Genomic DNA, 11,678 nt, shown 5'->3' on the forward strand with positions numbered 1-11,678 from the left:
AAGGACTCCTTTTCTTCATGGCCTCTTCCCACCTCTTTTTTTCGTACATTAATTCGTTGGCAATGTGGTGGGGATTTGTACGTGTGAGGGGCTAAAAATGGTATGGGACATGGAAGTTTTTACCAATGAAAACAAGGCCTCAAGAACGAGGAGGGGAAAAATGACGAGAGTGGGGTTTGAACCCACGCCCTCGGAAGGATTGGAACCTTAATCCAACGTCTTAGACCACTCGACCATCTCGCCTGCGGCATCCGAGCAGAACAACAACCGAAACATTATTATTACGTTTCAGAATACCTACGAAAACCGAATCCTAACCAAAAAATTGGTTAGATTTTTTGGAAAAAGTTGCGCCGTCCGGGAATCGAACCCGGGTCAATACCTTGGGAGGGTACCATCATGCCACTAGACCAACGGCGCGTTCAGCTTCCCCCCTCCATCCTTCTTGAATTTGAAAAGAGGAATAAAATTTCTTTTAATCAAATTTTTTGTTTCTTTTTTGTTTTTGGTTTCCTTGTGTCTTCCCGGTTACCGGCAACGGGCCCCGCGCCACCAGCCATTTTCGCAGAGGGCGTTCATTATCCCCCCATCTTCTTGTAAGGAAGTGGGCCCCTTTCTTTCGCTGTGTGGGTTGTTGTTTTGGGGCGCTCCTTTGAACATCTTATTGGGCCGGCCCGCGGGGGGGGCGCGCAATGAAGGAATCTGGCGGTCTTTCCCCTCATCCCGGGGCCGGGAAAGGCCTACTTGCCCCTTTTGAGTTTAACAGCGCAGAGGGGGGGGCGCGGTTCGGCGGCGAGCTCAGCGAAAATTTGTAAACTAACAAAGGCTAGGGGGGAAAAGGGCCCCCCGCTGGGCCAGTATGGTCGCCGTCGGTTCCGTTGGGGGTGGGCCGTTGGGGACAAAACCTTTCCACTGCAAGCGGGAATTTGGCCAACTTCTGCATAAAGCATAACTTCTCCATGTCTCCCCCATCCACCCCAAAGTGACACCGTGGACTCTTTAATGCGGGACAGCTCAATAGGTGCATGCCCATCCCTTCGCACTGTCCACGTTGGCTTGGTTTCGCGATGTGCGGCCTGAATCCGTGGCTGGCTATGCGGTGCCTAGTGAATCCGTGTTTGCTGTGCCGCTGGGATCCGCACGTTAGACAGAGAAAGGCAGTGAGAGGCAAGTCATCAGAAGCATCCTCATGGAGCCCCCGATGTTTTCCCGTTGTGGGCACCCCTTGGCCCCCTTGATATCTTCCGCAGTGCGTTCGGGCTCGTTAAATAGACGTGAACCATTTCAAACACACCAAGCATTGTTTTTCCTTCCGCGGCTCGGGCGGTAGATGGGCGGCCCCCTCGTTCTTTAGCGGCTTTTCGGTCAGGGAAGAAGCCTCTCTTCTCATGCGCTTTTTGAGATGTGGCAATGCTGCTTCGCCATTTTCCTGCTTTATGGAACTGGCGTGCGAAGCGGGTGGTTCTTCTCCCTCTCGCTTGGATTTTTTTTTTCGTTGTGTCTTGGTTTGGGTCTTGCGTCGGGTGATTCTGGTGACGGCGCGGTGGCGCGCGCCCCTAGGCCGGCAAAGGCAACACTCCGTCCCAGCAAGGCGCGGCTGGTCCCGGCACTGTGCGGTGCCGTGGCCCTGGCGCCGCAAAGTTCTCCAAGTGGCAAACTTTGTTGGCGCTTAGCTTCCCCCGGCGATGCGGGGCGATGGGCCTTGGCATGGCGATGGGGCGGCCAGCATCACCAATGATTTGTTTATGTGGTGAGCGGTGTGCTGCTCTGCGTCCTTGGCCCCGGAACTGGGGTGGTCGAGTGGAGTCTGCGCATCTCTTTTTTTAAAAAATGTTCTGTGTGTATATCTGGCGAGGAAGGTGCGTGATCAGCTCCTATCCCCCAAAACGAAAACAAGCATATATAGTATTATTAATTAAAGAGTAAGTTTTTTCTAGTTTTATTTTAATTTAGTTTGCTTTTAGGACACTCTGCATGTGAATGCCCTGTGCTTTGTCTGTGGAACGTTGATCTAGACACCGTGTTTTTATACAATATTCTAATGTCTTGCTGAAGAAGAAGAGAACTTTGCGTGTAAGCGGTTTCCGATGTATTATTCTTCTTCTTTTGGTTGTGTCTTTATAAAAGAACTTAATAAGCATTGATTTATTTGCATCTTTCTTTTTTTAAAAAAGGAGTATACACACACACACACACACACACACACACAAATAATTTAACATTTAGATTCATACATTTAGGAAAAGGGGGTTTTAGGAAGTAATAAGCAATGCTGAANTGTCTTTATAAAAGAACTTAATAAGCATTGATTTATTTGCATCTTTCTTTTTTTAAAAAAGGAGTATACACACACACACACACACACAAATAATTTAACATTTAGATTCATACATTTAGGAAAAGGGGGTTTTAGGAAGTAATAAGCAATGCTGAATGTGAATGCCAAGGCTTTTGTTCCTCAATCCTTTGGGGAACATGCAGGGGCTCATACAAATGCCATTTACAGGTACCATATCACACTTCCAATGGAGAGGGTGTGTGATGTCATAGAGCCGCCAACAGTATCAAATGGTATTCTCATGCTTTTGGGAAGGCGGTGGTTGTGCAGTTCTTCCCAGGGAGGATTAGGTGAGGAGCCTCTTCAAATGTTCATCACTACACTTTTCGATGCAGTGGAAAATGCTACTCAGACTGGAAGAAACCCAAATGCGCCTACAGGAATGCTTCTTTCTCGCTCTATCCTTTCTCTATCTGGTGTGGTTTCCGCAATCAATACTGTCAATGATGCTCCAGGATTCCTTATTCGAGTCGACGTCTCCACAGACTACAAAGCAGAAGTAGCTTCTCAGCTTAGAGCTGCGTGGGATGATTTTTTCGGGATTTTTCGAGGAGAACTTCAAGTCTCTGCTTTGGGATATGTGGAATCTTCGTGCGGAACTTCAACAAAAAAGACGTACGGAGGAACCTATCGACATTACTTCTTCCTTTCGTGTCCCTCCCTGCATTCCCAACCAGAAGAATTAACCATACAACGCATGATGGGATGCCCATTTCCTAAGCTTCGTGTGGTGCAGGTAAATGCTATTGTGCCATTTGTTTGTAATCCACGAATACCAATAGGTGTGGTTATATCTTTGGGAGATACAGCAAAGGAAAAATTACTTTCAGAAGGAAAACCGGATAAGACCTTTTCAATTTCATTTTATCCATATGATGTGTCTCAAACTATGTCAAGCCTTGACGAATACGAAGAACAGTTCTTGTCCTTCTTAAAAGAAGAGAATTGCAAGTGGGATCGAACATCTATTATCCATGTTGAAGTAAAAATCTTCAAATCATTCTCGATTGGTATTTCTCCAATTCCCATTTGGGATATGGTGCAGTTTGTTGGTAACATATGCGAGGATACAGCGAGTAGCGTATTGGGTGTCTGCTGCAGTGAAGATACTCTAGAAGGCATTCAGTTGGCAAGGCATAAAGAAGAAGGCAATGTGTGCTACTTGAATGCCACTCTTCAGTCGGTGCTAAATGAGGGTCGCTCATTAGATATGTCCAACACTTATTTTGGTCGAGTTCCTCAATATATCAAGGGTCCAATTAAATCAAATCAATACGAATTCGTCCGTAAGCAAATGGATAAATGGCTCCCTGTGTATGATGAGCCAACACTTTTAAATCGGATGGTATTTGCTTCTGCGGCCGATAAATTTTCGAAGGAAAAGTATTACGTGAGGAACCAAGTTATAGGTGAAAAAATTCTGGTGGTGACAAATCCTCAAGGGGATGTTTTTGGTGCTGATTTGAAAACTGGGTCTGTTTTTGCGTTGCCTAATTGCTTTGGTGGAGCTGTTGGTCCCGTGAAGGATTCGGTTTTTCAAGCTGTTATAGCACCCTCTTTTCGAGGATACCTAGAGTGTGTCATTGTAGTGGAGGATGTTTTGTGTTTTGAAGGAATAATGGTATCTGAATTGCCATTTCCTGAACGATGGCATTATGTTGAAAAAACAATATTGGACGACCAAACCAGCCGACCTCACATAAACACTGATCATGTTGTTATTGTACGGACTTTGTACTCTCCATTTGACCGGACTGAACAAGTTCTAAAAAATCCACCTTTGGAACACCCAACCTTGGGTTTGGTTTTTGTTCCTCACTCTTCCAATGATGGGAAGATGAAAATACCATCCTACAGCTGGGTTCCTCCAGAGTCGATAACAGCCCGATTCATTGCAGGCAATGTGGAAGAAATCCCCGATACAAATGGGGAAATTAAACGTGTATGGCTCCATGTGAAGGATGAATATGGTGAAATTGTACCATACAATGATGAATACACCGATTATTTACTGGATGCATTTCAATTCCTCAACAATGGTTCTATTATTGAATGCATGCTTCGGAGGAGCGACGACGGCTCACATTGGTGGGAATTACTTAAGGATCACAATACAGGTAACGAGAAGCCAACTTATACGTATGAATACGTAGAGAAACTTGTTCATGCACCAGGGTTGACTCATGAAGAGATGCTATGGCTACTTAAAGCTTCTACCTTTAAATGTGGACGTTGCCAGACTCTCAGTGATATTGGAAGGACAAACCCCAGGTATCAGACATATTGGTGCCAAAGCTGCTGGAAGGAATCTGGTCACGGGGATTGTGTATATTGTGGACGTTCTTGCGTAATTGGAAAAATAGATGGTGTCAGTGAACGATTCTACTGTGACACATGCTGGGGTGTTTTCTCCACAACAAATACCAATGCAGAAATTGGATATTTAGTTCCTCCCCCACCAAACGCCTCGTTCACAACACAGGTATTAACTCGCTGCGTATCACTTATGATCGATGCAATAAATCCCAAAGTACCTACAAATGATGTACTTGAAATTTGCTGCGGAGGGTCTGTTATACGCAAGTGGATAAAAAACAAAACTACTCGGTACGTCGGTTTTGATTTGAAGTCTAGTGTGGTAGAAGCGACACTTGAACTCATATCCTCATTACGCGATGAGATGCCAGATATGTCATCCTATGATGTTATCTGTGCCGATGCCTTTTCCACAGATTTATGGACTCAACATATTACAAAGATCCATCCCCGCCAATTTCATGCGATAACAGGGTTCACTGGACTACATTATGCCTTTGACACAGAGGAGAAGGCACGCCACGTGGTCGGGAGTATATCCAACGCATTGGTTCCTCGGGGCGTGTTTTTCGGTTGCTATCTTGATGCCAGCACATTTTATGGGAAAGGTGAAATCTCCAACGAACTCTTTACTGTTGAATGGGATGATGACTTCTTGCCTCGTATTGGACATTGTTTCTTGTTTTCAATCGAAGATGGACCCAAGAAAAAGATAAACGTTGTGACAAGTGATTTCCTTGTTGCTGTTGCACAAGAGTATAGACTCAGTGTAATCCCCGAGGTCTGCCTAACCTTTCGAGAGATCCTAGAAAACGACCCCAATTTCACAAGGGTGCTGTCAAAGAGTGAAAAAGAATATGTTTGTGCAATGAGGATGTTTGCCTTCCGTAAAGACTGTGATCCACAAGCACCTGCGTCCAGCAAAACGGACGGTGGCAGTGACGAATCTTGATGCCTGTGGAGAACGCACTTTTTTTGGTATCGAAAAGTCACAATTGTCATCCGTTTGACTATATACATATATATATATATCTTAGAGGTGACTTCTTCCTCCCCCCCCCAATAAAAATAACAATTAAGCAAAACCGTAATATTTTAATGCATTACCATTTTTCTTATCTTGGTTTTGTTTCGGATATTTATTCTTCTTGCGCTTTCCTTTTTTGCTCTATTTTTCGAATTTACTTTTATTTAAAGGAGCGAGGCAATGCCGCCGCGCTCTAAATCATTGAAGTCCCGAAAGGCTCTTGAAAGGAAGGAAAGAAAGCTACTGGAAGCCAGAATAAAAGCATCTCGAGAGAAGTGCGAAGAAGGACAGTTATTCCTTGAACCAACAGGTCGCAATGCACATCCAAACTACGCCAAGGCCACGGCCGCTCTTGAAGCGGCGTTGGAGACTTATGATGGAAATGCTGATGCTTATTTCCTAATGGGAGAGTGCCTTCGTGGTCAAGATGAGCACGATAAAGCCATTGAATACTATACTCAATGCTTGGGGAGAGACCTTGCGAACTTCCGGGCACTCGAGGGACGGGCAGCTAGTTATATGGCTCTACATAAATGGTCTCTCGCTTTTGAGGATTACAGTGCCGTTATTCAACTAGAGCCAGAAAACGATCACGTGTATAATCTCAGAGGGTTGTGCACTTTGTCTACACGCGTTCCGGGTCTTCGGTTGCTTTCTGTTGATTTTAATCATTGTGTTGGTGATTTTCAAACTGCGCTTCGGCTCAATGAAGCGAACTACTATGCGTGGGCAAACCTGGGAAGAGCATATGAAGACCAGGGGATGCTGAAGGAAGCACTGAATGCTTATTCTTCTGCGTTGAAAGTGAAAGAGGATTATGCGGATGCTCAGGTGCGTCGTGCTTGTCTTGCTTTACGCATTGTGGAGAATAGTTGGGGATATGACGAGGATCAGGGTAACGGAGTTGAAAAACCGAAACAGAACGGTAGGATCACCTCCGGGGTGGTATCAATCCCAAAGTCTGTTAAGGATGTGGAGGATGAGGTGCGCTTGGAAATGGACGCGGTGACACAAAGGCAGAAGGAAGAGGAACTACTAAATGATGCCATTAGAGACTTCCAAGCGTTAATGGCAGAAGCCACAAACAAGATGAAATGGGATCCTTGCTTGCCTTTGAATTTAGGTAGTTGCTTTCTCCTACAGAAGAATCTTAACAGAGCGGAAGAGGAATTTAAGTTAGTGATGGAAATCATCAACACCAGACCGCAGCTTGTTGCAGATGGCGAGGCTGAACCTATCCCAAATGTTGAAGCCATAGAGAAGGTACTTAACCTCAAAAAAGCAATAGTCAAGACAACCAGAAATCAGCGCTTCCTTGCAGAAAAACAACAGATTTAGGTAACCATAAGGAGAGGAATGTACCATCATGGGAGGCGCAATTATGTACAGAACAGAAACAGTTTTGGTTTCACGTGGTCTATTTACTTATATCCGTTGCCGTCTTTTGGAAAGACCTCTTCTGTTTAATAAATTGTTTTTCTTGTTATCCGAACAACTCTAGCTTAGCTGTTCCTTTCTATTGTTTACCCCAACAGGTTAGATTTAATAAATGCTTAGCCGCTCAAAGGTAAAGCTTAGTGGGTTTGACGTAAATGCATTGTACCCACATGGCGTTCCAAAGCGGACCTTCCCGTACCGTGAGCACCCCAAGCAGATTTCTACTGCTCCCACGGCTGGTGGTTTTTATCTAACGAAATATGCTCTTGGATGGCCCTTCCAGATCCCTTTTGAGTGGCTCTTCTACCGGACTTCTATCCTCACGTTTGTCGCTTGCGTGTTGTACGACCTCTTCTATGGACTTCCTCTTCCTCTAATGAAGGAAGTACCACCGGGCGCACCAAAACATTTCTTCTTCAACAATGCGGGTGGAACACCACATCACTTGTGGCAATACCAAGATGGATGGAAAGTGCCAAATATGTCCGGTGCGCGCCGGTGGGTCGACTAGTTGTGATATGGTGAAAGTGAGAGTATAAAAACACAAAAAAGAATTCGAGCGAATTCAATAGCAGCAGATGTAGTGCATGTAGCATGGGGGTATCAAGGAGGGGGTCTGTGGGTTTCTGTGTGTCGGATAGGCTGGGAAGGGGGTAAGAATTACGTCTTGCGTAGCCATTCATGCCTCTTTTTCCATTTCAATAGGAGAAAAGACCTATAATGACGGTTGATTTGCTCTTTAGTGACAACGCTGTATTCTGGAGCTTGATAGTGTGTGGAAGAAGTATCGGGGGTGCGTGCCCCCGTAGAATTATTGTGTCTGGGGAAAGCATTTTTCTCGCTCGCCCCTGCACAAAGTTTATGCATTACGAAAAAAAGTTTTTATGGGAGTCGGGACGCTGAGCTTGTGTGTATGTGAAGGGGCTGGGAGAAAAAGTTTGCTACATTTTTACTAAAAAACTTCCTTATTATCTCTTTCCGTCTTCTTCCTCTCTACATGTAAAGACGAGTGCAAATGAGTAGGAAATGGAAGAAAACTGGAGGCGACTGAGTTTCGATGATGTAATCTGTCGTCTTTACCAGTTAAGGAGCCATTTGTCCTTAACAAACAACACAGAAGAGCCACACCGCAAAACAGAAGTAGTTTCCAACTCTTCTTTAAACTGCGTTGACAGCAGTATACATGATGTGCCGATAGTCTCCTCTGCTCTTGCTGCTGCAGCCGCCTGTGATCATGATGACAACATTGAGAATGCTGAGGATGATAATGGGGGTCTGTTTGCCTTGTTGACAGTGGACGATGGAATTGATTCCACACTACAGGAGAACTATGAGAGATGCCAAAGCCCCTTGGAATTCGTTAGCCAGGACGGCTCCGTTGTCATTACACGTGCACACAAACTGCTGGGGCGAGGAGCTTACTCCGAGGTGTACCACGGAACGCTGTCTGTTGCGGCACCCAAAGAAGAAAGATACCTTGTTGCAGTAAAGGTGAGTCATATGCAGGTGATCAGTGTGGATGAGATTGATCGCTGGATTCGCATGCTTTCTTTAAGGAAGACCATAATTCATCCTTGTATCATCCATTGTTATTATATAGGACTATTAGATGCGGAGAGCGAAACAAAGGTTATCAGGATGTATGCAGCCCTCGAACTCTCTTCAGGTGGGACTTTGGACCTTGTTCTAAAGAAAAAAGAGAGACTAATGGAAAACACTATTCGAACAATTCTTTCGCATATTTTGTCTGCATTGTCCTACCTTCACGAGACGATTGGCGTTGTACATAACGACGTTAAACCTCACAACATACTTCTCGTCATGAATCAAGAAGATAATGACGTCAGATACAAATTGTCGGACTTCGATGCCATATGTAAGGTCTCGAGTACTCAAACTATCACAGGTTCGGTAACACCACCTATTTCAAGCGGGGTTAAACAAGAAGGTGAAGAAGGTGTATATGGCACACCTTTGTACATGTCACCCGAGAGCTGTCGTGGGAAGCCGTTTTTACCTGGAAACGATGTGTGGTCTGTGGGCATTTTGACGTATCAGCTGTCAACGGGGAGGCTGCCGTGGGGCCCGCTGGAGGCGCAGGTGCCGTCGCTGATTCTGCATGGCTACCGTCAGGCCTATTCGGGAGGCTTTGGACCGATACTGGATGAGTTCGAGCAGGGCGTTGGACACGCATACTCGAAGGAGCTGAAAGACATGGTAAGAGCTTGCCTCGCAAAGAGTCCCGGAGAGCGGCCCAGCGCGTCCGCACTTCTTCAGCACCCTTTTTTCTCTTCAGAAGAGCTGCAGCTGTGACTCGCCACGGGCGGGCTGTCGTGTGGTTTTCTTTTGACTCATTTGCTGTCTTTCTGTGTACTGGTTCTGAACTTTATGGTTCACGCCCTTCCACGGAGTCATCCTGTTGCCTTCTTAATAATTATTCTACCTTGTAACCTCCTGATAGAGGTGGGTATTTTTTCACTATTCAAGAAACAACTGGATGCAACGCCAGTACTTTGAACAGCCACGATGCCACATGCTGCACCGCCGGAATGGCACTTCCAGTTTAAACGCAGAAGCGCCAGCTGCTAACGGTGTGGGGAACCAAAGTGAAGAACGGGCACTCTCTTCGCATGATGCGGACAAGGAGCACCGGTCGAAGCCACTTTCGCCACTTCTGTTACTGGGTCTCATGTACACGTACACCATTTGTGGTGCCTACGCGATTGAAGAGACCGTAATGGGCGGAGGCCCGCTTCTCGCCCTCATCTCGATTGTACTGATTCCTATATTCATGGCAGCTCCAACTGCGGTTGTGGTCGCCGAAATGGCCACAGCGATTCCATCCAATGCTGCCTTCTTGATGTGGATCAATGTCTCTTTCCACCGTACTGTGTATTTCACAATGGTGATCCTGACCCTGTTGCTGACCTTCATCGACAATGCGCTTTTCCCAGTGCTTGTCTCGGAGTACGTATGCACATCGATCTCCTGTTCGGATACGGGGGTGAAACTACTTCGTGCTGGAATGCTTTTGCTCACATACATCCTGAACTTGGTGGGGGTGCAGGCGGTGGGCATGACGAGTGTCCTGCTTTCCATCATTACTGTGTCACCGTTCCTTTTGATGTTCGCCATGCACCTCGTCAACAGTGGTTTCTACCTGAACTGGCCGGCCATAAGCTATATCCCGAGTGAGATTGATTGGCCAACGTTCATCACGACTGCATCATGGAATCTCTGTGGTCTGGAGCAGGCTGCTGCGGTTTCTGAAGAGATCAAGGCCCCACACCGCACCATCATTCTCGCGCTCGTGCCGCTCATGGGACTGGCATTTTTGACGTACATTCCCCCAATTCTGACGGGCGCAAGCGTGGAAAAAGGTCCGCCGGACGTGGAGGAGTGGACAACTGGGTACTGGGCGGTCGTGGCCCGTAACGTGGGAGGGCAGCCCCTTCAGGTTTTAATGGTTGTTGCCAGTGTTTTCTCTGCATTTGGACAGACACTTTCGGCTCTTTGCACAACAACGCATATCATTGCTGGCATGGCGTACACCGATGTGTTCCCGGGGCCGGTGGGCCGTATTCTGTATCAGCGTAATAAACGCTTTGGCACGCATCACTGGGCCCTGACGGTCAACACGCTAATCACGGGCATATTTAGTGTGCTGCTTGACTTTGGCCCTCTGGTAAAGGCGGACCAGGTGTTGTACGGCATAAGGGTGGTGCTGATCTTCCTGTCCTTCTTGATTGTGCGATACCGATACCCGCACCTGCACCGGCCATTCCGTGTCCCACTGGAGGGGTACCAGCTTGGCTTGTTTGCCGTGCCAATACTCCTCTTTGTTGCACTGACGATAGTGGCGATGCTGGAAGACATGCAAACAGTCATCATTAATTTATCCGTTTTGGGTGGTGCTGTTTTGGTATCTGTACTGTACTGTTTCCTGTGGCGAAAGGAGGATTTTGACGGGAGGGTGGTGACAGAGACTATTTTGGAGGACCAAGAGAGCCAAGAATGATTTTAACATTTTTTTCACAGTGCTGTGCTGGGGAAGCCAGAAAGGTTGTACCCCCACAACGTACCCTTTTCTTTTGACACGACCATTGAATGTGAAAGTGCATGTGTGTGTGTGTGTCTTTAACAAGCTTTGTGGTGGTAAGGAATATATATATGACTGCTGCATTGCCAAGGCAGAATGTATACTTGCTGGTTTGGAGCTCTTTGAGAGTATGCTGAGGCATGTATCACAGTCGATGTTTTTGATCTTTTTTGCTTTTACCGCGGCGAATTAACGGCGGCCATCAAACATCTGAATTGTAACGGTTTTTTAAGTGTAACACTTCGAGGTGACAAAGTACGATAAATGATTATTTTATTTTCTTCTTTATTCGTGGAATTTTCGGACTTTTCTCCCTCCAGTGGTTTTCGTACAAAGTGGAATGGCTGAAACGCGTGGTGGAGCGTTAAAGGCTTCCCTTTAATTATGTTCTCTTGCTTTTTTCTCATTTTTTAAGGACTGGGGCAAGACAACGGGGATGGCAGAGAATAAGGACAGAAAGG

The 11,678-nt window shown here is 46.2% G+C and overlaps 6 protein-coding genes and 2 non-coding genes across 8 annotated transcripts; 6 read left to right on the forward strand and 2 right to left on the reverse strand.

The window, feature by feature from the left end:
- Positions 1-161: 161 nt before the first annotated feature.
- On the reverse strand, positions 162-243 carry DQ04_tRNA090 (the record flags this gene model as incomplete). The annotated part of the gene is made up of 1 exon: positions 162-243. It is a non-coding gene; the product is annotated as a tRNA-Leu (tRNA).
- Positions 244-349: 106 nt separating this feature from the next.
- Positions 350-420, reverse strand: DQ04_tRNA066 (the record flags this gene model as incomplete). Its single annotated transcript has 1 exon — positions 350-420. It is a non-coding gene; the product is annotated as a tRNA-Gly (tRNA).
- Positions 421-1,402: 982 nt separating this feature from the next.
- DQ04_05491000 (hypothetical protein) lies at positions 1,403-1,738 on the forward strand (the record flags this gene model as incomplete). Its single annotated transcript, XM_009314214.1, has 1 exon — positions 1,403-1,738. The coding sequence occupies one exon, from the start codon at positions 1,403-1,405 to the stop codon at positions 1,736-1,738; it is 336 nt and encodes a 111-aa protein (XP_009312489.1).
- Positions 1,739-2,426: 688 nt separating this feature from the next.
- Positions 2,427-5,606, forward strand: DQ04_05491010 (hypothetical protein; the record flags this gene model as incomplete). Its single annotated transcript, XM_009314215.1, has 1 exon — positions 2,427-5,606. One exon carries the CDS (start codon positions 2,427-2,429, stop codon positions 5,604-5,606), a length of 3,180 nt encoding a protein of 1,059 aa, XP_009312490.1.
- Positions 5,607-5,861: 255 nt separating this feature from the next.
- On the forward strand, positions 5,862-7,019 carry DQ04_05491020 (tetratricopeptide repeat (TPR) protein; the record flags this gene model as incomplete). The annotated part of the gene is made up of 1 exon (XM_009314216.1): positions 5,862-7,019. The coding sequence occupies one exon, from the start codon at positions 5,862-5,864 to the stop codon at positions 7,017-7,019; it is 1,158 nt and encodes a 385-aa protein (XP_009312491.1).
- A 211-nt stretch (positions 7,020-7,230) lies between these two features.
- Positions 7,231-7,629, forward strand: DQ04_05491030 (hypothetical protein; the record flags this gene model as incomplete). The annotated part of the gene is made up of 1 exon (XM_009314217.1): positions 7,231-7,629. One exon carries the CDS (start codon positions 7,231-7,233, stop codon positions 7,627-7,629), a length of 399 nt encoding a protein of 132 aa, XP_009312492.1.
- Positions 7,630-8,144: 515 nt separating this feature from the next.
- Positions 8,145-9,431, forward strand: DQ04_05491040 (protein kinase; the record flags this gene model as incomplete). The annotated part of the gene is made up of 1 exon (XM_009314218.1): positions 8,145-9,431. The coding sequence occupies one exon, from the start codon at positions 8,145-8,147 to the stop codon at positions 9,429-9,431; it is 1,287 nt and encodes a 428-aa protein (XP_009312493.1).
- Positions 9,432-9,615: 184 nt separating this feature from the next.
- DQ04_05491050 (putative amino acid permease/transporter) lies at positions 9,616-11,136 on the forward strand (the record flags this gene model as incomplete). The annotated part of the gene is made up of 1 exon (XM_009314219.1): positions 9,616-11,136. The coding sequence occupies one exon, from the start codon at positions 9,616-9,618 to the stop codon at positions 11,134-11,136; it is 1,521 nt and encodes a 506-aa protein (XP_009312494.1).
- Positions 11,137-11,678: the final 542 nt, after the last annotated feature.

Source organism: Trypanosoma grayi, assembly GCF_000691245.1.
Source record: "Trypanosoma grayi strain ANR4 Tgr_549_V1, whole genome shotgun sequence".
Taxonomy (NCBI): Eukaryota; Euglenozoa; class Kinetoplastea; order Trypanosomatida; family Trypanosomatidae; genus Trypanosoma; species Trypanosoma grayi.